This window comes from Capra hircus, chromosome 7 (assembly GCF_001704415.2).
Source record: "Capra hircus breed San Clemente chromosome 7, ASM170441v1, whole genome shotgun sequence".
In the NCBI taxonomy this organism is placed as follows: domain Eukaryota; kingdom Metazoa; phylum Chordata; class Mammalia; order Artiodactyla; family Bovidae; genus Capra; species Capra hircus.
Window position 1 is genome coordinate 98115318 of NC_030814.1, and position 23937 is coordinate 98139254.

At 56.2% G+C, this 23937-nt stretch overlaps 2 protein-coding genes across 8 annotated transcripts; one reads left to right on the top strand and one right to left on the bottom strand.

The window, feature by feature from the left end:
• Positions 4248-15813, top strand: HOOK2 (hook microtubule tethering protein 2). 6 transcript variants are annotated; one of them, XM_018051266.1, is made up of 22 exons: positions 4248-4268; positions 6196-6281; positions 6351-6423; positions 7351-7401; positions 7496-7628; positions 7726-7793; positions 8280-8342; positions 8651-8731; positions 8833-8993; positions 9079-9219; positions 10254-10455; positions 10759-10869; positions 10979-11066; positions 11455-11524; positions 12404-12541; positions 12637-12724; positions 12932-12966; positions 14604-14686; positions 14773-14876; positions 15042-15152; positions 15218-15292; positions 15391-15813. In XM_018051266.1, exons 1-22 carry the CDS (start codon positions 4263-4265, stop codon positions 15538-15540), a joined length of 2118 nt encoding a protein of 705 aa, XP_017906755.1. In that variant the 5' UTR covers positions 4248-4262; the 3' UTR covers positions 15541-15813. The 6 variants fall into 6 exon arrangements, with proteins under 6 accessions (XP_017906755.1, XP_017906751.1, XP_017906752.1 ...); XM_018051262.1 differs by lacking the exon at positions 4248-4268 and adding an exon at positions 5540-5696; XM_018051263.1 differs by lacking the exon at positions 4248-4268 and adding an exon at positions 5540-5696 and having other exon boundaries at positions 15221-15292.
• BEST2 (bestrophin 2) lies at positions 17481-23344 on the bottom strand. Of its 2 annotated transcripts, XM_018051745.1 has the most exons (10): positions 23253-23344; positions 22323-22575; positions 22062-22156; positions 20381-20614; positions 20144-20298; positions 19729-19806; positions 19408-19560; positions 19240-19320; positions 18892-19046; positions 17481-18259 (listed from the first exon to the last, which is right to left on the bottom strand). In XM_018051745.1, exons 2-10 carry the CDS (start codon positions 22472-22474, stop codon positions 17824-17826), a joined length of 1539 nt encoding a protein of 512 aa, XP_017907234.1. In that variant the 5' UTR covers positions 22475-22575; positions 23253-23344; the 3' UTR covers positions 17481-17823. The 2 variants fall into 2 exon arrangements, with proteins under 2 accessions (XP_017907234.1, XP_017907235.1); XM_018051746.1 differs by lacking the exon at positions 23253-23344 and having other exon boundaries at positions 22323-22850.

Here is a 23937-nt window from a genome sequence, read left to right on the forward strand (position 1 = left end):
TCTTCACGTGTTTGGCAGCATTTCGGTCTTCCTCTTTGGCCTACCCTGTCACCTTTGACAGCCGTCTTTACCCAGATTTGTGTCTGACCCTGTCAGTGTGTCCCCGTTTGGGAATCTGTCTGTGGCCAGGGTGACAGGAGTTTTGTGTGTGTAGACTGGCTTTCTCTCGGGGTGACTGTGTATGTGTACGCTCCTTGCCGCCCCTCCAAGTCTGGCTGCTCTGGGCCGTGTTTACTCTGCCCCCAGCCGACTGCTGTCCTGCCCGGGGAGGGGCGGACTCTCCCGTCTGTCCAGCCAGGAGTCCACAGGATGTTCCCGAGACGCTGTCTCCGCCGACATCCCCTCCCTTGGGCCACCCTCGGGTCAGGACCCAGGCGTCCACGACAGTGGGGGTGGGGCCACAGCTTATGTGGGGGGGGGCATGTCAGGGCCCCGGAATGAGGGTGGGGGGTGGGGTGGGGAGGCGACGGGCCCAACAGGTTCCGCCTCATTCCTGCCCCGCCTCTCACTTCCTGGGTGCCTGCCCCGGGCAGGGGGTGGACGGAAGGGATGAACCCTATGGCCTCAGAGCGCCTGGGTGGGGCATGGACTGCCCCACAAGGACTCAGTTCTGCTGGGCACCCAGCACCCAGGCCTGGGAGACAGGAGGAGCCTGGGTCCTTTTTCGGACCAAGCTCCCTTCTCTGCTCCTGTGCCCTGCTCTGGAAACAAAGTGTCCCATCTATTATTCAGCTAATCTCACAATACCACAATAAACTGCTCAAAATTATCCCCCATTTTCAGATGGGGAAACTTGAGAACCAGAGAGCAATGAGGGCAGAGGCAGGATTTGAACCCAACTCTGTACATGCCACCCAAGACCCCCCCCAGTCAGCTCACCAACAGCCTTCCCTCCCCTCTCTAAAAATGGTACGTGTGGGGAGTATGAACCCAGGCCCCCACGAGGCCCGGCTCAAGGGGGCGCCTGGCTCGCTCTGAGTCAAAAGGGGCCCCTGGATGAAATGAATAAGAAAACGGCTTTAACCGTTTCATCGCCAACGGGCTCTGCCAAAACTTCCTGTGGGCTTGAGGGGGAGGGGCTGGGGACTTGGTTCCCGGAGGGTTTTGAGGGGGTAGATACTGCCAATTCAGGGGTGGGGGAAAACGCCTCTAGTGACCTTGATGAGAGATGGCTAAGGCAAAACACTAGACACCGACCCTCGCAGGAGGGAGAGCCCGCCCTTGGAGCTTCAGGTCCCCAGTACTGGGTTCTCAGCCCCCACTGCCTGGAAGGGGGTCTCAGAGTCCACAGCCCCCTCCCCAAGGGCTTGAGTCACGCAAGGGGAAAAGCCGCGAGAGGTGAGTCACGGGGTGGAGAAGGGGGAGCGAGGTCTGCTGTGGCCAGGGGACCCTCAAGCTGACCTGAGTCACGCACGCCCCGGGCTCGCTGACCCCAGCCCCTCCCCCTGAGACTAGGAGCGGGAAGCCCATTATCGGTGGACTGTGGAATTAAAGGAAGAGCTGGGACGGGGGAGGAAGCACGCGCCCAGCCGCGCGGGAAGCTCCGGTTCCCATGGTAACTGGAGGGGGGGGTCCTGTCAGCTCGATGGCGGGGTTCCTCCCTTGTCAGGGACGGTCCCCGAGCACTGGGGAAGCCCCCGTGTGCTCTGTCGAGGGGCCACAAGTTTCAGGTCAGGCAGGAAGGGGTTAACGGCCCTGCGTCCCGCCCCACCACCCCTGCCATGGTTTCACCCGCGCCCAACAGTCCCGGGCAGGGTGGGGCTGCGCCCAGCGCTCCCCCACGCGCCCAACCCCCGCGGCTGCCCACGCACGCACGCACGCACACACGCACGCACGCACGCATGCAGCTAGCCTATTTCCACCCTCTCCCCGCGCTCGCAGGCACGACCGCGTCGGGCTCCACGCAGGCAGCGAACGGCGTCGTGCCTCACGTCACGCACGACGCACGCGCCCCCGCAGCGCAGGGAGCGGGGCCCAGCGGGGCCCAGAGCAGCAGAGCTGGGGGTTTTTGACACCCCCGGAGCCTGTCACTGCCTCTGCCTCCGCTAAGTACGCTGTCTTGTGTGACTTTGACACCTCCCCACAAGGTCACAAACTCTGGATCTACAGTGGCACACGGACACAAGATAAACCTGCCACACGTTGGCACAAACCTTCACTAATCCAGCCAGCCCCGCAGCGAATACGGGCAGGGTCACACTGTCACACACCGTTTGTGGTAGGGACACAGACAGGGCCATCTTCATACACAAGTGACATATACAGACACTGCTATAAAGCCACACCAACAACACAGAGTAAGACGCAAACAGATAAAGTCTTGGACCTCAGGAATCCAGTTGTCAAGCAGCCACTCCCCTCACATGGAGACTGTAGAGTCACAGACACATTGTGGGGACAGACTCGATGGTTATACTGTCCGCGTACATCACAGGGCCCAGAAAGTAACACAAACCCACAAGGCTGCATACAGGGACACCAGATTGTCTTGGGGACATGGGCAAACCAAGGCCACCCATGATAGCCTCATGCTATCGCAGGAAAACACATGACATAAAGTAGGACACGGTCACAGAAACAAAGGCATACTGAAGTACTGATTATCAGTCATTCACTACTTACAAAAAGAATGACAGGGATATAGACACAAAGGGTTTCCCTGGTAGCTCAGTCGGTAAAGAATCTGCCTGCAGTGCAGAGGCCCCAGTTCGATCGATCCCTGGGTCAGGAAGATCCCCTACAGAAGGAAATGGCAACTCACTCCAGTATTCTTGCCTGGAAAATCCTATGGACAGAGGAGCTTGGCGGACAGTCCATGGGGGTCCCAAGAGCCCCACATAACTTAGCGACTAAACCAGCACCAAGGTCCCATAAAGAAAAACACGTGCCCTAGTCCCTGACAGCACACCCCTCCTCCAAAAAAACCCCACCAAATCACACACACATAGCCTGTTGTGTAAATTCCCAGGGCCTCAAGACTCACCAAGACACAGGTCAAGGTATACACAGGCCTGTGCACACACAATCACAGACCCACCATCTCTTCATCTACATAGATATGAACACATTTCACATGGACTCAGAGATATATACACAGACACGAGGAGGGGAGGGGGTCAGGATGGGAGTCCTGGCAGAATGTCAATGTCTGCAGTGTAGAAAACATGCCAGAGTCCCTCATGATATGGGGTGGGGCATGGTGTCCACCCTGAGGCTGTGATCACTTTCCGAGGGGAGCAGCACCATCTCCAAAAGTGTGAACTTAAGGGTCCCCATCCCAGCTCTCATGATTGGGTCTCTGCCCAGATGTGAAGGCCAGAGGGGGCGGGCGGGGGTCCAGCTGTGGCCACAGGGAGGGGTTGACTCACCCGCTTCCCAGCAGTACAGCCCAGGCTGGGCCCAGCTGTTCCTGGAAACAGAGGGGAAAGGAGGGGGTGGGGTCCCCAAACAGGCTGGGGGCTGCTGGCCCAGACCAGCATCTCTGTTCTTAATGGAGGCCTTCAGATCATTCCCCAATCTTTGGGGCTCTCTCCATCAAAATGGAGGCTTGAATCTTTTCCCCATATAAAAGATCCCTGCTTCAGAATGAAGGTTTGTAACCGGTCTCCTTGGAGGGCACACGGATGCCTTCAACAGCGGGGTTCCCTGTGTCCCATTATTAGGGATTGCTGCTCTTCACCACCGTAGGGAACTCCTTCTCCCCTCCAACATGAGATTCCTTGCCGCCCCAAATGGAGGGTTGTGACTCCTTCAAAGTGAGGGTACCCAGACCGTCCTTTAAATCTGGGGACTTTGGGGTCCCTGAATATCTATAACGCCTATAATATCACGGCAACGTTAAAACAATTCAAGTCCATGCTCCAGATATTTAGATCCCTCCTAAACATCAAGATCCCTGCGGGTCTTGCAAATATTGGGGACCCCACTCCCTAATATTTGTCGGTCCCAACACGTCCCCCGACATTGGGTGACTACATCCTCTCACAAATATTCCCAGCCTGGTCACAGCCGTGGTTCCGGCTCACCTTCCATTTCTGCCGGGTGGCAGCCCGCCCGACTCCCCTCTCCCCCCCGTTTCTCCCTATTGGCAGCACCCTCTCCCTGACGGGTGCGGGATAGCGAATAAATGGCAGTTGTTCTCACGCCCGCCGGAAGCAGCCCAGTCCGGAAGCCCGCACTGCCGGCCCTTGTCCCCTTCCTCCCTACTCCTTCCCTCGGCTCTGCTCCCAGGGGATGGAGATTGAAAACGACTCGGGAAGGGGATGTGGGTGTGTAGACGAGCCTTCAAGGTCCCTGCGTGTGTGCGGTCGCGCGTATGAGTGGGCTGTAAGCTGGAGTCTGTGCTAGAGTGATTGTGTTCCTGCGATACTGCGGGAAGGCGGAATGCAGGGAGGGGGTGTTAAGAGGGAAGCTGTTATCATCCTCCCCAAACTGCTGGGGTCGGGCGGGGCGCGGGTAGGGGTCGCCAGAACCAGACTCTAGGCTGCAGGGAGCAGCTCTGCCCTTTCAGACCTAGACCCACCCCCAAAGCAGAGCCCGCCCCTCCCTCTGGGTACAGCTAATAACCTCTAATTACCACTCATTACCTCTCCCGCCCCGCGGGGGAGGGACTGCAGGGGAACTCGGCGTCAGAGGACGCCGGCCGGGGCTTTACCCGCCTCCCAGCCCCCTAAACCGGATCCGCCCAGAACCTCTTTCCTCGCCTGCGCACCGGGAATTACGAGAGCCCTTGCTACCTAGAGTCGTGGAGATTCCAACCAACTATATATTTAAATATCTTAGCGCAGACCTGCATTCTGTAGGCACTCCATAAATAGTGATTGCGAGTTTATTGTTACGTAGTACGGTTAGCACTTTCCTTTTAAGCCTTGTTCACTGCCCAGGGGTCTCAGAGCAGGCCTGTCGTTTCCCCTCTAGGCTGCGTTCCTGCGGTCCGGGCGCCCCCTCGTGGGCCGAGGCGACCAGGCCGGCCCGGTAATGGGTTCTGAGGCGCAGGGCTCAGAGAGGGGAAAGGACTGGGAAAGCTGAGTGAAGGACGGATCCAGGGTAGGCAAATATGTCTGTTCACTACCCAGAACTAGCTATCCTGCCCTTGACTTAGGACCCGAATCCCCTTGTCTACCCTTGGTCAAGAGTATCAAATCCCCTCCACTGGGAAGAAACTTTAGTGTTCCCTAAGTCCATAGAATATGTTATGGCCTGCCCTTCTCCCGCGCAAAGGCTCCGATCATAATGTGGTTAGACAGCAGAATTTCTTTCAGCTGAAGGGAAGGGACGTGAATGCGCCTGTATAACAGGGTGGGGCAATTCCACCTCGGTTGAAGAAAGACGGCGAGGTCTCCATTACCTCAAAAAGAGCTCGGGGAGGAAAAGGGGCGAGGCCACCCTTGGGATGCGCAAGGTTGGCCCAGACTGACCCCTAGCGGCAGTACAGGCGCCCAAACGGCTTCCCGGATCCAACATGGCGGGTCTGAAGGCCTGAGCTGGAGCCTGGAGGAGATCACGTGTCTGGGGCGGGGCCTGCGCCTAGGGGGCGGGGCGGCGCTCTAGGCAGAGCGGGAGGTCGGGGCTGCTGGCGCTCGCTGTTGGCTGATCTGGACGCCGCTGCGGCGGCGGGGCTGCACGGCCGGGGTCGAATCCGATCGGGAGCCATGAGCATGGACAAGGCCGAACTATGCGGGTCTCTGCTCACCTGGGTAGGTCGGGGGCGGGGCCAGGGACAGGTGTACGCCAACTTGGCTCTGTCCACCCCCTCCGTCCTGGGGCTGGGAGGAGGGGGTCGTCGGCCTGCTAGGTAGTTGGACTCTGGCCTGAGCACCTGCCCCGTCTCGTGGCAGTTTTGCTGGAAAGAACAGGTGAGGCCACGCCCCTTTGTGGCTGGGTCTTGTAGAGGGGAGGGCCCAGGTGAGCTGGCCTGGTCACGTGGTGCCTATGGGGACCAGGTGACTTGTGATTCTGCCCTCGCTTGGTTGCGCGGAGTTTGTTGGGCAGCGGTAGAGTGAGGCCACGCCCCCTCTGGTCGGTCCAGGTGAGCAGAGGCCACACCCCCACGGAGCTGGCTTGCTGGAGCAATTGGCCAGCAACTTCCGCCCAACCTTGTGAGGGTCCTGCTGACCGGAAAAATCTGCGAGAGGGGCGTGGTTCCTTGGTCCCGGCCCCTGATTCTGCTTGTTGTGGTTTCCTCTCTTCCCTCAGCTGCAGACGTTCAATGTCCCGCCCCCCTGTACCAGCCCTCAGGACCTGAGCAGTGGCCTGGCAGTAGCCTTTGTGCTGAACCAGATGTGAGTGAGGCTGAGGGGGAGGGTCCCAAAGGAGTCCTCCAGCAGCTCATCCCACCTTCTCACCCCCAGAGACCCTTCCTGGTTCAACGAAGCGTGGCTCCAGGGCATTTCAGAGGACCCAGGTCCCAACCGGAGGCTGAAGGTGACAGGTGGTCTCAGGAATGGGGGACAGACTGGTGAAGAGTTGATCAGGGACCGGCCAGTTAGACATATCCTGGGTGATGGACAGGAAGAGGGACAGATGTATGGGGACCAGCTAACTATGTATTTGTTCATTCATTCTTGTATTAAGCAGGCCTGGGTGTGCAGCAAGGAGTAACACAGACAAAAAACTGCATACACAAGCATTAACATTGACTTCCAATAGCAGTTAGCTCTATGAAGCCAATGAAAGCTGGGTCGTGAGAGACAGCCAACTGAGAGTGGGTGGGTGGTTACTCTAGACGGGCTGATCTCCAATGTGAGATACGGAGGAATGGGATTCCAGACCCCAGGAACAGCAAATGGAAAGGCTGTTGGGAATAAACTTGGTGTGATCGAGGAATGGATGGCAGGGAGGTTAGAACAGAAAGCAGGGGTGTAGGAATGGTAGATGAGGTCATCAGGGACCTGGCAGGCTGGAGCAGGGAGGTAGATTCTATTTTAAGCTGTGTAAAGTCAAGAAAGGATTTTAGTAGAGGAAAGACACAAACCTGGCTGGGGCTTTGAAAAACTCCCCCTGGCTGTTTGTAGAGGAATGGAGGGAAAGCAGCAAGACTGGAAGCTGTTGTAACCATTCACGTGAAAGAAGATGATGGTTAGGGTCAAAGGGTGGTGGGGCAGGTGGTGAGAAGTGACTGGATCTCTGGGACATGTAAGTAATATGGGCAGGTGGAGAAGAAGAGCAGGCAGGTCAGTGCTAGGAGGGCGGACATTCAGACAGAGAATGGGACCAAACAGGATGAGACGACCAAGGATTAGGAGGTGAGGCAGAGAAGAAGAGGATGAGCTAGACAGGTTCAGGGTGGGGTCTGCCTGGCCCCTTCTGGGGGGCTTTCAGACCCTGGACACAACTCCTTTCCCTCCCCAGGTCAGCAATCTGAAGGCGATCTTACAGAGCCTAGTGGAGTACTCCCAGGATGTGAGTAACTGTAAAGGGACTTAGTAGGTTAGGTTGGGAGGAGGCCGGGGGAAATCCTTGAGCCCCTGATACCTCTTCATCCCCCCATCCCCAGGTCCTGGGGCATCCCATTTTGGAGCAGCACCTTCCAGATGTGAGCCTCATTGGCGAGTTCTCAGACCCAGAAGAGCTTGGCAAGCTGCTTCAGCTGGTTCTGGGCTGTGCCATCAGTTGCGAGAAAAAGCAGGGTATGGGAGGTTAGAGGTGGTCCCTAATGGGAAGACCGGAGAAAACCCTCATTGCCCCTCCGACCCTCGCCTCAGTCTCCCCAACCTTGACCCTCAGAGCACATCCAGAGAATCATGACACTAGAGGAATCCGTTCAGCATGTGGTGATGGAAGCCATCCAGGAGGTAGGTGGGGATGCCCACTGTGGCAAGGAGCTTGAGGGGAGGGGACATTTCTAGGGCAGAGGCAGCTGGGCACAGGCTCTGCCCTGGTGAGGCCTGGGCTCTGTGTGGAACTCAGTTGGCCAGATTTCTCTGTCTCATGTGTCTGCCAGCTCCTCCCAGCTCGAAGTCACAACCTACCATGCTAAAAGGGCCAGGCCTCAGGAATTCTCAGGTGGTCCAGTAGTTAGGAGTGAATGCCTCCACTGCCATGGCCTGGGTTCAGTTCCTTCTCTGGATCTAGGATCCCAAATACTTTGCAGTGAAGCTGGGGGCTGGGGGGAGAAAGGACCAGGACTCCCTGTTTGTTGGACACATGGGGCAGCCTCTGGACTGGGGTTGTTCTGAAAGACGAGGATTCTTAGGCTGGATTGTAGAAACTTCGGAGGCTGCCCCCAGAGGCGCCAGCTCATCTCAGTGTTCTCCCACTGCCCTCTCCCCTTCCTCCAGCTCATGACCAAAGACACCTCTGACTCCCTGTCACCAGAGACATATGGGAACTTTGATAGCCAGGTAAGGGGTGGGGACCTTGTTAAAGTCCGCCCCTATTACTGATTTTCCAGGGCTGCCTAAGGAGGAGGGGCTTGACCTTAAGCCTCTAAACCACTCCCATCCCCCAGGATCCTAGTCTCTTGCCAGGTCCCCAGGGCTCACGAGTTGCCTTTCCTCCAGTCCCCTCAGGTCCCAGCTCTCTCTTAGACCCTGAGGGTTTGTCAGCTCCCTCCGCTCTGTCCCTGGAGATCCCAGCCTGCCTTTCCCCATCCTCCTCCCGGGATCCCTGAGTTTTTTGCTTCTCCCCGTCCCTCCACTCCTCTCATCAGTCCCGCAGGTACTACTTCCTGAGTGAGGAGGCTGATGAGGGGGAAGAGCTGCGGCAGCGCTGTTTGGATCTGGAGCGGCAGGTGGGGCCGAGATGGGGGTTCTCAGGTGCTCCCAGGGTAGGGTTGCCCGCACAGCCTCCCCTCCCAGCTCCAGCTTATCTGTATGCCCTGCCTGCCCGCAGCTGGTTCTCCTGTCAGAGGAGAAGCAGAGCCTGGCTCAGGAAAATTCACTTCTAAGGGAGCGGGTGGGCAGGCCCGAGGATGAGGGCGCCAGCGGCCTCACTGCCAAGAAGCTGCTGCTGCTGCAGACCCAGTTGGAGCAGCTGCAGGAAGAGAACTTCAGGTATGGCCAGGCAGGGTCAGGGCCAGCAGACCAGGGGCCTGGGGCAGGTACAGTCACTTCATGTGACGCTCCTGCCATTCCCCAGGCTGGAGAGCGGCAGGGAGGACGAGCGCATGCGCTGCGTGGAGCTGGAGCGGGAGGTTGCAGAGCTGCAGCAGCGGAACCAAGCGCTGACCAGCCTGGCCCAGGAGGCGCAGGCTCTGAAGGATGAGATGGACGAGCTTCGGTGAGTGGCAGGTCCCCACTGCCAGACTGCACCTCTGTAACCCCCAAATTCCTAGTGAGCCCTCACAATGCCCCATAGACTCTAAAGTACTGTCCTGAACACTGCAACGCTATCCTGGAACCCATCATGTCCTCTGGAGAACACCAAAGTCCCTGGATCCATGGTGGCCCCCCAGGACCCCACGATGCAATAACTTTGCCCTTGGTGACACCTCTGACCCCCCATCACATGACTGTCCCTTCTTATGATGCCACAGCATCCCTGAAACCACAAAGTGCATTGTGGGCCCCCATAGTACCCACCCCTGAACCTCAGTGTGCCTTCTGTAGCCTCAAAGAGCTCCCTTGTGATCCCCATGACACGTCTGTATATGTTAAAAGTTCCTAGTGAGCCCCTACCATATCTTCAAGAACCCCATATTGCTGTGCCTCAAAGATCCCCCATGACCCCTCCATGGCCCCTGCACCCACAATGCCCTTATTGACCCCACAGGCATCTCATGAGCCCAGAGTGTCCAAGGAGGCTCTTCAGACCCTCTGGGCCCCATCATTCCTTCTGTAGCCCCAGTCATTTTGTGTTTCCCAGAAAACCCCTGATTTTGGTCTTGGGGTAATCATTGATGTTTGGGGCTTCCCAGGTGGCTCAGTGGTAAAGAATCTGCCTGCCAATGTGGGAGACACATGAGATGTGGGTTCCATCCCTAGGTCGGGAAGATCCCCTGGAGAAGGAAATGGCAACCCACTCCGGTATTCTTGCCTAGAAAAATCGCATGGACAGAGGAGCCATGGGGTCCCAAAGAGTCAGACACGACTGAGCCACCGAGCACGAACACAACCATTTATGTTTAGGTCTTTCTTTATGCTCCCTAATGATCCCCCAACATCACTAGGCCCCGCTGACCCCTGACCTTCGTGAACCAAATGCCCAAGGCTGACCTGACACCATCCCCCGCCCTGAGGGCCTCACATCCAAGCTGAACCCTTGCAGACCCAAGCAGACCCCCACCTCCTCTTCCCACTTGCCCCGGCCCCCAGGCAGTCCTCCGAGCGCGCCGGGCAGCTGGAAGCCACGCTGAACAGCTGCAGGCGCCGCCTGGGCGAGCTGCGGGAGCTTCGGCGGCAGGTGCGGCAGCTGGAGGAGTGCAACGCCGGCCACGCCGAGCGCACACGACAGTTGGAGGAAGAACTGCGCCGGGCCGGATCCCTGCGAGCCCAGCTAGAGGCGCAGCGGCGACAGGTGCGGGTGGGAGCCTGGACCCGGACTAGGGTGGGGGCTCCTCTCGGCTGGCTACTGACTTTGGCCTACCCTCAGCAAAGGGCTGAGCCCTTCCACCCAGAGCGCGCCCCTTCGTTTAGGTAGAGGCCACACCCTCTAGACAGGACAGCTCTGCTCTAGCTTTGCAAGCCCCGCCTTTTCACTTAAGCCCCTCCTCTTCCAAGTCATTTTTCTGCTGGTCCCTCTGGCCCCGCCCTTTCACCTTGTACTCAGTCCCTGTCCCTCCCTCCCACCCTGTAGTCCTCTCCCCTCGCCTCTGTTCAGGTTCAGGAACTGCAGGGCCAACGGCAAGAGGAGGCCATGAAGGCTGAGAAATGGCTATTTGAGTGCCACAATCTGGAGGAAAAGTATGAGTCGGTGACAAAGGAAAAGGAGGTGAGGCTGAGGTCCTACTGGCCAAGCCCCACCCTGCCCATCAGGGCAAAGCCCATTTCCTAGGAGGCTGATCTTGCCTCGAGTGGCCTGTTGCACCCTGTCCCTCCAGCGCCTGTTGGCAGAGCGGGACTCCCTGCGGGAGGCCAATGAGGAGCTGCGCTGCGCCCAGATGCAGCCACGGGGGCTGGCCCAGGCTGGTGAGTTGGAGGTTCATCCCAGGGCCTGGGAGAGCACTGACCTGGAGCCTTACCTGGCCACCTGTGCTGTTAGGGCAAGCAGAAAAGGCAGTGCCCAGGGCTTGTCTAGTTTGGGGTCATAGAGCGAGGCGATGCTGGAGGGAGTCTCAAGTGGAGAGAGGTGACGTGGGCCAATGGAAAGCAGCGAGAGCTGTCCTTCGGGGCTCTAAGGGGGTGAGCAAAGGCAAACTCAGGCCAAATATCATGGCTCCCTTTCAAGCTGGGTGTGGCGTTTTTGTCAAGTCAGGCATTGGCCAAATTTGAGTCCCCAAAGATGCTTCATCCAAGGATCCTGGGGATGGGGACAGGAACTGTGGCACCACCTGAAGATTTTTCTCACATTCTCCAGACCCCTCACTGGATCCCACCTCACCGGCTGTGGGAAACTTAGCAGCCGAGATCCTACCTGCAGAGCTCAGGTATCCAAGGGGTCAGTCACTCAGAGCTCTGGTCCCGCTGGAGCCTGTCAGTTCCCACCCTCAACCCCCTCCCCAAAGCAGGTACTTAGCACTAGCGAGATCTGCTCAGCTTGGTTCCCAAGTCCTAGCCGAGCTTTTTTTTCCCCGACCCTATGGACTGTAGTCCACCAGGCTTCTCCATCTATGGAATTCTCCAGGCAAGAATACTGGAATTGGTTGCCATTCCCTTCTCCAGGGGAATCTTCCTGACCCAGGGATCCAACCCATTGCAAGCAGATTCTTTACCATCTGAGCCACCAGGGAAGTCCTTTATGCTCACCCACTTCTAATTCTGCTTTTACCTGGCCGGGACTCTAGCCCTGTTGGTGGCTCACCTCACCTCTTTGGGATCCACCCTCAGTGCACCATTTAGGTCCAACTCATTTGTCTCCACTGCCCAGGCAAAAATTCTTTGCCCAGCGCCGCCCAAATCAGGTTCTGCCCCCAGGACACAGCCCTGTTCTCAGTGTATTCCCTGCTGGGACCAGTGTCCTGTATCCTGCCCACATGAACTCCCAGTCCAGCTTTCCTCTTTGCAGTGTTTTCCTTTCCCGGAGCCCCATCTCAGTGTTCTAACCCTCTCGTGTAGCCCTGCCGTTCCCCGAATCCACCCCTAGACTGTACTCATGGCTCCGCCCACTTCGTGCCACCCCACCAGCGCTCCGCCCACCCACTCCTAGGCTCAGTCCCGGGTATTCTAACCCTACCCCAGGGTCTGACTGGGCCTTTTCCCTGGGCTCTGTCCCTCTCCCGCCCCGTCCGCCCAGTTTCCCTCCCGGAGCCCTGTAGGCCTGAGTGGTGACCCATCTCCAGCCCTGCTTACTCCTTCCCGGTCCGCAGGGAAACACTCCTGCGACTTCAATTGGAGAACAAGCGCCTGTGCCAGCAGGAGGCGGCAGACAGGGAACGGCAGGAGGAGCTGCAGCGCCACCTGGAGGAGGCCAACCGTGCGCGCCACGGCCTGGAGACGCAGCACCGGTGAGGACCCACCCTGCGGAGGGGGGCCTCCCCCTTAAGCTTGGAGGGGGAGTGAGGGAGGGCGCAGGCACTGAGCGGGGCCCCCACCTCCGCAGGCTGAACCAGCAGCAGCTGTCGGAGCTGAGGGCCCAGGTGGACGACCTTCAGAAGGCCCTGCAGGAGCAGGGGGGCAAGACTGAGGACGTGAGTGCCCACCTCCTCCCTGCCTGGCCCTCCCCTGTGCCCACCACTAACCCTCCTCTCTCTCCCCTCTGCTGCCTGATGCCCTGTGAAGTCCATAGTAAGTACCTTGGGCTCAGAGTGCCACTCCTGACCCTCACCCTCCAAGAAGGTTGGGATCTCTGGACAACCTCATCCCCACACTCACCCGGAGCCTCTTCTCTCCTCCAGTCAATCCTGCTGAAGAGGAAGTTGGAGGAACATCTGTGAGTCGGGTGGGGGGAAATATTGGGGCAAAGGTGTAGGGGATGGATCTGGTGTCCATGGGGAGTTGTTTATGAGGCCAGGGGGTCAGCTGACACTCAGACTAAAGTGTCAGCTCACCTGGGGTCTTATAGACCAAAGGAAGGTGTGTGGACTATTTTGGGGGAACAGTTGGGAGTCACTCAGGGAATTTCAGCAAGGTTGTGTGACAAAGTCACACACCTTACTTTTTTGTATTGCTAAAAAAAATAAGCCTTTTTTTTTTTTTTTTTCATTTTTGAAAACACAGCTCAGCTTGTGGGACCTTAGTTCCCCAACCAAGGATAAAACCTGGGCCCACAGCTGTGAAAGCTCCAAGTCCTAACCACTGGACCACTAGGGAATTCCAAAAAAATAAAGTTCTTTATTAAAAAGAACTTTCTTAAAGAAAGAAAGAAAGAAAGAAAGAAAGAAAGAAACTATTTTAGATAGCTATCACAATTATAATTTAAAAACCAAAAGGTATACCAAGTTGTACAGAAATAAAGGGTAAAGATCTCAGGCTTCCCTCATTAACTCAGTTTCTGCCCCATTCCACCCCCATTTCTATTAGTTCATTATGGAAATTTTTCTAGAATTTTTAAAGCAAATTCAAATGAATATGAATATAGATTTTTACTCTTATTCCTTATTTACAGAAAAGGTAGTATAATATGTATACTTTGCTTTCCCTACTTAGCCAGTTAACTGGGGAAATTTCTTTGTATGAATAGATAAAGGGAGACCTTATTATTAATTTCTTGATATAACAGTCTTTGTCAGCTGGGGTTCCATGGGGAAACTGGACCTTACAGAAAATGATTTTCATGACTATTCTCTCAGTTCTGCCAAGACTGGAATGTACCTAATGCCAACCTAGAGCACAGAAAGCTATTTCCTTATAGAGGATGAATACCTGGAGGCATTAGGGCTTAATTCTGTAGAATTCTGGTCTAGAAGGGCTGGCATATAGCATTTTTTTGGTAATATTGTAATTGATTTAATTCATTCTTTCTAGGCATTTGCAATTTCAATCTGTGCAACAAAGTAAAATCTTATATATGTATCATTTTGCTTGTGTGCAAATATATCACACACACACAAAAAGGAATGGGTGGCTCCCAGGACATATGGGTTTGTAATTTTAGTAGATACAGCCAAAGGTTCACTAGTAGATGTTATACCACGTTCCAAGTCCATGATACATGATATTAGTCTCACTTACAGGGATCTTTGGGGTTTTGCCCCAGGTGGCAGAATGCAAACTATTAGCTTATATTTCCTTTCATTAGAAGAGATTTGCATTCTAGAGAGATCCCTAGCTGCTGGGTGGAGAATGGAACTGAGGAGTTGAGAGTAGAAGGCTGGCAAGGGATGATGGTGCCTGGACCAGCATGTGGGCTGTGGAATGGAGAGAAGTGGACAGATAGGGGAGGGAGGCCTGGTTCAGGGGCCACCTGATAAGGGTCATGGAGGGTTGTGGCTCTGATGGCTGAGGAGATGGTGGTGCTGGGACATATAGCCCCCAGGCTTGGAGTCAGGCGGAGAGGTCAGCAGGAACACTTCTGGGAAGCAGAGAAACGGCCGGGAACTGAGGCTGCCTCTGGCTCCCCACCTGCAGGCAGAAGCTGCATGAAGCAGATCTGGAGCTGCAGCGGAAGCGCGAGTACCTCGAGGAACTGGAGCCCCCCGCCGACAGCAGCAGTGAGGGGGCGCGGCTCAGCGGCCTGGATGGGTTGGGGGAGCCCCCAAGCTCAGCACAGAGCTTAGGGCCCACCTTGTCCCCCCAGCAGCCCGGCGTATCGAGGAGCTTCAGCACAGCCTGCAAAAGAAGGACGGGGACTTACGGGCCATGGAGGAGCGCTACCGCCGCTATGTGGACAGGGCGCGTGCGGTGAGGATGCTGGGCACCCTGCTGGCCTCCTGCCCCAGCCACTGCTGCCCACCTGGCGACTCTGCCTCCTGGCCCCACGCCTATCCTACTGCATCATGCCACAGACTTCTGCATCATGGCCGGTGAGGCCAAGGTCACCTTGACTGTGGCTTTCCCCAACCCTAGGTCATACAGACCCTGGAACCCAAGCAGCAGCCACCTGGGGGGGCTCCCCTAGATCTCCACGCCCTGAGGACACAGCTCCGGGAGCGGGATGTCCGAATTCGGCACCTGGAGGTGGGTGTCCTAACCCCTTCTCACTGCCCCCAGTATATCCAGTCCCTTGACTGTTCCCTCCTTAGCAGATGGACTTTGACAAGAGTCGAAGTCAGCGGGAGCAGGAAGAAAAGCTGCTCATCAGTGCCTGGTACAATATGGTGAGTGCACCATCACCTGCTTGAAGTCCTGGAAGCTTGGGGGGTGCTGGTGTCCTGGAGGCTCATCTGACCCCGGTTACGTCTCTCCCTCCCTCCAGGGCATGGCTCTGCAGCAGCGAGCTGGGGAAGAGCGGGCCCCTGCCCATGCCCAGTCGTTCCTGGCACAGCAGCGGCTGGCCACCAACGCTCGCCGTGGACCCCTGGGACGCCTAGCAACCCTGAACATGCGCCCTGCCGACAAGCACTGATGGATCTCAGGATCCTGCCACCTGCCCAGCTTAATCCACCCTGGGCCCAGAATTATGCCTCACTTGGTTGCTTGAGAACCTTGAAGTCACAGTCTCTGCCCCTTTCTCTCCCAGCTGGGACAAGAGTGTAGGAGGCAGGTGGGAGGCAGGAATGGGCCTACCCTTTTAGCAATGTGATTCTTATTCTTGATTTTCTCTCTGGGGTTAGTGAGCTGCCAGGGGATAGAGTGATTTTATATTTGAGAAGAAAAATAATAAAGACTTTTAATCTGACCTGGCTGGACTCTGTGGCACTGAGGGCAGGGGGAGATGGTGGGCAAGGGGCTAAGATCATTGCTTTTAAGAAAAGCCTGGCTTATGTTCTTTGTTGTTGTTGTTGTTGTTTTTGGCTGAGCTGGGTCTTCATTTTGGCGCAGGCTTTCTTTAGTTGCAGCGAGTGGGAGCTATTTTTGTTGTGGAGCACAGGCTCTAGAGTGTGTGGGCTCAGTAGTTGTGGCCCAGGGGCTTAGTTGCTCTGCAGTATGAGATCTTGGTTCCTCAACTAGGGATCAAACCCAAGTCTCCTGAATTGCAAGGCAGATTCTTAACCACTGGACCACCAGGGAAGTCCACCTTAGCTTTTATTCTAAGTGAAGTGGGAAACACAGATGGTTCTGAGCAAAGGAGGCATGTGACCTGATTCAAGCGTTCATAGGCTCCTTTTGGTCCTGTGGGAGGAACATACTGTGGAGGTGTTAGGGTCAGAGCTGAGAGACCGAGTCACTATCCATGTGGGTGGTTGGATGATAGTGAGGGCTCTGGCCAGAGTGGGAATCCTAAAGGAATGGGAAATGGTTGGATTCTGGATACAACTGGAAGATTAAGTTGATGGGATTTGCTACTGGGTTGATAAGGAGAAGGGATGAAAGAGAAATCAACTGGGGACTCCCCTGGCAGTACAGTGGTTAACACTGTGCTTCCACTACTGGGGGCCTGGGTTTGATCCCTGGTTGGGGAACTAAGACACCACTTGTAGCTCTGTGTGGCCAAAACATATATATATATATATATATATATATTTTTTTTTTTAAGGGACTTCTCTAGTGGTCCAGTGGTTAAGAATCCACCTTGCAATTCATGAAACACAGGTTGGATTCCTGGTTAGGGTACTAAGATGCCACATGCTATAGAGGAACTAAGCCTGCACCAAACCAAAAGATCCTGCATGACCCAACGAAGATCTCGTGTGCCACAACTAAGATCCAATGCAGCCACATAAATAAAATGTTTTTTTTTTAACAAATAAATTAATTAAAAAAAAAAAAAGAAATTGAAGATGACTCCCAGGTTTCGTCCTCAGGAAGAACAAAGCTGATAGAAGATGAACAAGTGGCAAGTCGACAAGGAACTGGTTTGGGGAGCATGTTATGTTCAAGGTGCCTATGAGATCCATACATAGAGATGTTGAGTAGACAGGTGGCTCTCTGCATCTAGAGTGTGGGAAGGGACCCTGACTGGACTTCCAAATTCAGGAGTCATCTACATACGATTGATGTAAGACCTAGAACATTGAAGAGGCAGAGGGGTCACTTGCAGAAGCAAGGCTGGCAGGAGAATTCCCTGGCGGTTCTGTGGTTAGGACTTCTCACTCCATTGCAACGGGTCCAGATTTAATCCTTGACTGGGGAACTAGGATCCCTGCAACTAAGCTGCGGGGCGTGGCCAAAAATAAATAAAAGGTTGGGGGGAGAAAGCATGGTCCTGGGACCTGTGAATCCTATACTGATGAACTGAATGGGGCCATTTCAGAGAGCAGAATTTGGAAGTAGACAGGACATCAAATAATCCTTAAAGCTTACCTAGCATAATGCCTGTCAGGAGCTGGGTTTTTAGAAAAAAGAAAAAAAAAAACTACAATTTTATTGAGCACCTATTATGTACCAAACATTTTTAAAGCCGCTTTCATTTCATCCACACAGCTCAGGAGATGGGCACTCACTTATATGTCCAGTCTAAAGAAAGAAGAAAGGCAGGTCGCAGAGATAAAAGCTTCTCACGCAGTGGCCAGTGGCGGGAAGTAGAGCTGGTAGTAAGGCCCAGCTGTTCAAAGAAGCTGGAAGGATATCCCGGCCTCAGTGCAGCCCTCGGCCCACAGGAGGCGCTCCAACGCTCTGTGCCAAACGTAAAGTTGGGGCGCAGGCAGGTAAGAAGGGGGCTGGCCGAGTCCACACGCGGCTTATGCAGACCCAAACTGCTGCAGGCAGGCTTGTTTCCCTGTCCTTGGGAATTCAGGGTCCAAAGGTCTTAGGCTAGACTCTCCTCCTCCTCGCCAATGGGGCTGGGCAGCCAGGGCGGAGCCGGCCCCCGGGTCCCAGGCAACGGCACTACGGTGAAGGGCTCAGCGGGCGCCCTGGGAGCGGGGACAGGGGCAGGCGACTCGGGGCCAGTGGGGGGCTCAGACTCCGGCTCCGGCTGGCCTAAGTCGAGCAGCGGGCCTTCGCAGCCACATTCCGGGACCGCGCCGTCGGGAGCGCCCGCGCACGCGCAGCTAGCAGCCATGGATTCCTCCGACACGCAGCTGTTCTTGCGGCGCAGCAAGGGCACGCGCCGGGCCAGCAGGCCACCTGTGCCCATGCTCGCGCCCACTGGCAGGAGGCGCTGCAGGAAGTCGCCGTGTGGTTCGTTCGGCGGCGCGTCCAAGCCGTCCTGACGCTGGAACTGCATGTCCTCCTTGGCCAGCCTGCAGGAGAGACAGAGGGTCAGCGCTGCCGCCTCTCCCGTCTTCATCAACAGAGATGAGACCGAGGCACGCTACTTTTCGTGCCTCCACCCAACTCATTGTTCCACTTCCCCCAGAAGTCTTGGCTTAACCCCCAGAGCCTGGCCTTATCCTCTGGCTCTGGCTCTGAGCAAACTTAGGCCTTAAAAGGCTTAGTTGGGGCTCTGCCTCGTGTTGCTTCTGGTCTGCCCAATCCTCATAGACTGTAGCCTTTAGTGTCCCGGCCCCAGATCTTGACCCGGATCCCTGACACCTCATCCTAGTTCTATTGACTGTAGCTTTTAGCTCCGAATCTCCAGGGTGTAGCCTTTAGCCCCGTTCTGGTCACCCACCACCCCTTCTATTAGACACAGCCCGCAGTCAGAGGATGAGATGCATCCAGAGGATGAGATGGTTGGATGGCATCACCAACTCAGTGAGTTTGAGCATGAGTGGGACATGAGTTTGAGCAAACTCCAGGAGACGGTGAAGGACAAGGAAGCCTGTTGTGCTGCAGTTCATGGGGTCCCTAAGAGTTGGACAATACTGAGCGACTGAACGACAACACAGTCGAGTCCCTGCCCAAGAGGCCCTGTCTACCCCCACTGGCTCACGTGATGTCAAAGGTAGAGCCCTGGAAGGAGGGTTGCTGCAGCAGGAAGGCAGTGGCCGCGGTGTAGGGAGCGCGAGCCTCAGCCGCGTCCCAGTACAGGTCCTTCTCCAGCATGGCCAGGTCATCATACATCTCGTCCACAGCCAGCATTGACACCTGCGGGCGAGGATATGCAGGGAAGAGTGAGGCATGGAAAAGCTCTGGCACCACAGGGTGGACCCCTCAGATGGATAGGAAGGTGGCTATCAAAGAAGGATGGTTCAGGAGTGACATGTGGAAGAGTCTTGGCAGGGCTGGGGCCAGGGTCCCTTTAGGAGCCTAGGGATGGTCTCAACTGAGAGAATCTCACCTGGAAGCATCGGTCGATCAAAAAGTTGGTCTCAAAATCATCGTCGTCCTCTCCGAAGGGGTTGATGAGCTGCTCAGCTACCTGAGTGGGGAGAGGGGAGGTAAGCAGGGCCCTGAGAACCCCTGCCCACTACACTCCTGTAGTCCTGGCCTTGGGACCCCCACCCACCTTGAGCCAACCAGCATAGAAGAAGAACTGCAGCAGGGTGAAGATTGGCACACACAGGTCCAGGTCGTGGTCTTTGTAGCCCTGTGCTGGGTCCAGGAACTGGCGGCCGATGAGGCAAGCCAGGAAGTAGCTGTACACAGCAATGGTCACCACCTGGGTGAGGGACAGAACGGGGTGCCAGTCAGGTCTTGAAAGTCATGGAGAGACCAGAGCTAGGACCACTAGTCACTGTGACAGAGTCTCAGCTAGTCCTTAGTTTTTCTTTGAGACCAATGCTCCAGAGCCTCTGACACAGGATATAAAAAGGCAGAACCAGGTTACCTGGGTGTAGACAAGGGGCACACTAATCCAGTCATAGTGGAAGAGCATCCCACACTTGCTCCGAAACACATTCAGCTCCTGGTGGGGCAAATATAGGTCATGAGGGGGCTGAAACCTGAGCTCACACATGGGGATTAACTAGGCGGGTTACCTGGAATGGAGGTGAGTGGTCACCTAGTGGGAGGTGGGCATGTGCTTCCAGGGACTAGAGAGTATTTAGTGATGAGTGTGTACCTGGGGGCATTATTCACCTAGAAACCGCCCCATAGAGATAGGTGTACACCTTGAGGCTCTAGATAAGGATGTTTGGAATCCGCCCTGTGAAAGGCACGTGGCAAGTTACGATATGACACAACCTCAGGGTGGGTGGGGTACAATTTTTTTTTTTTAATAAACGACCACCTGGATAACCCACCTCCAGCAGCAGCTTAAAGGCGCCGTTGTCGCGGATGCGGCCCTCGCGCCGAGCCTGCGCCGCCAGGTTGCAGAACCAGACGCAAGGCACCCAGTACTTGTTGTAGGATGAGTTTAGGTTCTCGAACTTCTTGCGCTCCTCGCGGGTCATAAAACCTGCGCGGGCGAGGTCGGGAGTTATCTGCCCCGGCCCCTTCCCTGCCCCGCCGCCTGCGTCCCGTTTTGGCCAGAGACTCACCTGCTTCCACCACGTGATCTATGGTGGGGAAGCGCTTAAAGACCGCGGTGCTGACCGAGCGCAGGATAAGCACCCCGGAGAGCCCTGCGTAGCGCATGAGCGTGCGTCGGTAGAGGCGGCCGCGCTCATCGCGTCCGTGCACTGTGCCGACCACGACGCACATGAGCGCGTCTGTCAGGGGCATGGATAGGTACTGGTTCCACCAACGGTGCACCACCAGCGTCACGTAGAAGCCTGCGGGAGAGCCGGGGATAGGGGAGAGGGGTTCAGTTGGGAAACTAGGGTCAGGGGGTTGGGAGCCCAGATCAAGGGAAGAGGAGCCGACCTGGGTCTTGCATCAGGACCACGGGGTAACTGGACACCCAGACCATGTGAGGCCACCTGGGCTGGGAACCTGGGGATCTAGCCCTGAGGTTAGAGGTTGGTGCAGGCTGAATCACCCTGGCTGCTTGGATGTCATCTGGGATGGGAAACTAGGATCTCTGTATAGAGGTGAAGGACTTCCCTGGTGGCTCAGACGGTAAAGTGTCTGCCTACAGTGCAGGAGACCCGGGTCCAATCCCTAGGTCGGGAAGATCTCCTGGAGAAGGAAATGGCAACCCACTCCAGTATTCCTGCCTGGAAAATCCCATGGACAGAGGAGCCTGGTAGGCTATAGTCCATGGGGTTGCAAAGAGTCGCACACGACTGAGCGACTTCACTCACTCATAGAAGTGAAGGAGGGCTTCCCAGGTGCCGCTAGTGGTAAAGAATCCGCCTGCCAATTGGATCCCTGGGTGGGGAAGATCTCCAGGAGTAGGAAATGGCTATCCATTTCAGTATTCTCGCCTGGAAAATCCCATGGACAGAGGAGCCTCGTGGGGTACCGTCCGAGGGATCGTAAGAGTCAGACACGACTGAGCACACACATGGAGGTGAAGACATGGAGCCCACAGGTAAGTTGTCACCAAGGCCATAGGGAGCCCCTGAGCCAGGGGTGTGTGAAGGGGTTGGGCACACGACAGGGTCTAAATTAGGAAACCTAGGGCAAGCTGGTCACCCCATCCTTATGGGCCCAGAATGGTGGGAGGAAGGCTGATATTATGCGAAATCATTGAGGACCGGGAGCCGGGACTTGTCAGAGAGATGCCCCTCAGGATGGACTTGAAATGAGGGAGTCCTATGAGATCTTTGGAGGGGGTCCCTGGGATGGCTCGGATGATAAAGAATCTGCCTGCAGTGCAAGAGACCTGGGTTTGATCCCTGGGTCTGGAAGGTCCCTCAGAGAAGAGAATAGCAACCCACTCCAATATTCTTGCCTGGAGAATTCCATGGTCAGAGGAGCCTGGCGGGCTATAGTCCATGGGGTCTCAAAGTGTCAGACATGACTGAGTGGCTAACACACACTGGGGATCAGAACATGTGAGGGGAGGCACTGGTAAGCCCATGCAGACACAGATGGGAGTCCCTGAGGTGACCAGGGATAAGCTTGTAGATGACACGGAGCTCTCTCATGGGGGAACTTCAGGGGATACACTGATTAGGTGACCTCCAAGGTCCTGGGAATCGATGCCATACCTGGCGTAAAGGATGCAGAAATGGGGATGTGCGGGGATGGCTTTGAGGAAGGGTCTCAGAAAGCAGGAATGGCTATGGTTTTCTCGGGATGAAGAGAATGGGAAACTCCGGAGCGCGAACCCACCCAGCACGAAGGAGACCGGGATGAGACTGGCGTACCGGTCGCAGTAAAGGACGAGCTTTTCGAAGTAGCGTTTCTGCTCTTCGGTCAGCACGAAGCTGCGAGGGAGAGGGGCACCGGGTCACCGGCGAGACCCCGTCCGCAGCAGCCGGTCTCTCTTCCCGCACCCACTCCGGGGCCGCCCCGGAGCCCCTCCCCAGACCTCCCTCAGGCACGGCACTCCCCATCCTCTCCCCACCCTACCCACCCCCGGGGCCGCCTCACCGATAGGCGGCACTCAGCGCCATGTAGAGTCCGAGGAAACAGAGCAGCTCGCGCCACAGAAGTTTATAGATGCTCCCGCGCCACAGCAGCAGCAGCTTCGAGAAGCCGCCGAAGCGCGCGTTCGCCACGCGCGCCGTGTACGTGACGGTCATCGCGGGGCCCGGGCCGGTCGAGCCAAAGGAGAGGGGGCGCTGGATCGGACCTAGACTTGGGGGCCGAGGAGTGGGGGGCCGGGACGCCGCCGGGCTGGAGGCTATGGGCGGGGGTGGAGAGGTGCGGGCCCGGCTCAACTCTGCGCGCTCTTCCGCGCCCGACCACCTTACCAGCTCTTGGGTTCCAGCTCTTGATCGGGTTCCCGTCTCCTCCCACCTGCTCTGCCCTACCCTAGCCCCCAGCCCTCCTCTCCAAGGCCCCCTCTTTCAGGTCACTCCCTTCCTTGGACTCCCGGTCCCAGCGTCTTGTATAGACCTTCCCTGGCCCTCTCCGTCTATCCCCCACCCTCAAGACCCTTAGGTTTTATCCCTCTCAGATCCCATACCCCTTACCTGGACGCCATCTACACTTTCCTCTACTCCCAGAGTCCCGAACCCTTTAGTTTCTAAGTTCCCAGGGCTCCAACTGAGTTTCGTTCCCAATTCTCTTCCCTCAAGTTCCACTTCGACCTTTCCTCTCCTCCTCCCCTAACCCAGTCTGGGCCCATTCTCCGCCCTGCGCTTTCTTTTGAAGTCCTCCAAAGCCTGGCCCCCAAGCCTCCTGGCCCCCAGGTCCCTTCCCACAGTTCCCCTGGCCTCAGACTGGCTCCCTCTGCTGCACAGCAGCCCCAGTCTATCCCCCTCCCACTTAATCGCCCTGGCTCTGTTCCCTCCCCCTGGCCCTGGATCCACCTGGACATTTCCTGTGTCCATTCCTTGCTCGCCTTCCACACCCTACCCTGAGGATTCAGATAGATTGTCCCTCGCAGACCGACTTGTCCTCAGGGTTCCCAGTTCCCCCAGGCCTGGGTCCTTCTCACCTGATGGCTGGTTCAGGGACACTTGGGACAAGGACAGGATGGGCTGGGCGGGTGGCTTCAGTGTTGGGTGGGGCTTAAGCCAGATTCTGTGAGGGAGGGGGCTGGGGAGTGGACTTGGGTGGCCCTTCCCTGGCCCTCCCCCCCGGTCAGTTGCACAGTTACAGCCTAAGAACTTTGTTTGAAGTCTCCTCAGTTTGTTACCTGGGGCGGAGGGTGGAGAATTCACCCTGACCTCCCTAGCCCCTCCCTGTCCTGTCTCCCAGTCAGTCAGTAACTGGCAGGTCCCAGAAACTTTAGCCCTAGAGCTGGAGGAGGGGGCAGGAACCCTGTCTTTACCCGACCCAGTTGTACACACACTGCTCGGTGAGGCTGGGTCACTTGAAACTCACCTGTAAATTAACCATAGTGAAGATGCACATGGAAACATACCATAGATCCAGACACAAATTCAACTTTCCTCAACACAGCCTCCCACAATCACCATGACCCAGAAAGAAGTTACAGTCGCAGAGATTTCCAGAGTCACACAAGAGACACTTAGCCGTACCCCACCCCCACTAACATGCAGATATAAAGCCAATGGACCCTAACCCAAATCTACCA

What these genes read in the sequence shown, in the direction of transcription:
- HOOK2 (XM_018051262.1), top strand. Translation starts at nt 5,652, where the DNA reads ATGAGCATGGACAAGGCCGAACTATGCGGGTCTCTGCTCACCTGG. An exon ending in AGGAAGTTGGAGGAACATCT is followed by an intron (nt 12,967 to 14,603) that starts GTGAGTCGGGTG and finishes CCCCACCTGCAG; the next exon opens with GCAGAAGCTGCATGAAGCAG. An exon ending in TCAGTGCCTGGTACAATATG is followed by an intron (nt 15,293 to 15,390) that starts GTGAGTGCACCA and finishes CCCTCCCTCCAG; the next exon opens with GGCATGGCTCTGCAGCAGCG.
- BEST2 (XM_018051745.1), bottom strand. Translation starts at nt 22,474, where the DNA reads ATGACCGTCACGTACACGGCGCGCGTGGCGAACGCGCGCTTCGGCGGC. An exon ending in CCCGGTCTCCTTCGTGCTGG is followed by an intron (nt 20,615 to 22,061) that starts GTGGGTTCGCGC and finishes GCTCTCCCGCAG; the next exon opens with GCTTCTACGTGACGCTGGTG. An exon ending in GGCTCTACCTTTGACATCAC is followed by an intron (nt 18,260 to 18,891) that starts GTGAGCCAGTGG and finishes TCTCTCCTGCAG; the next exon opens with GCTGGCCAAGGAGGACATGC.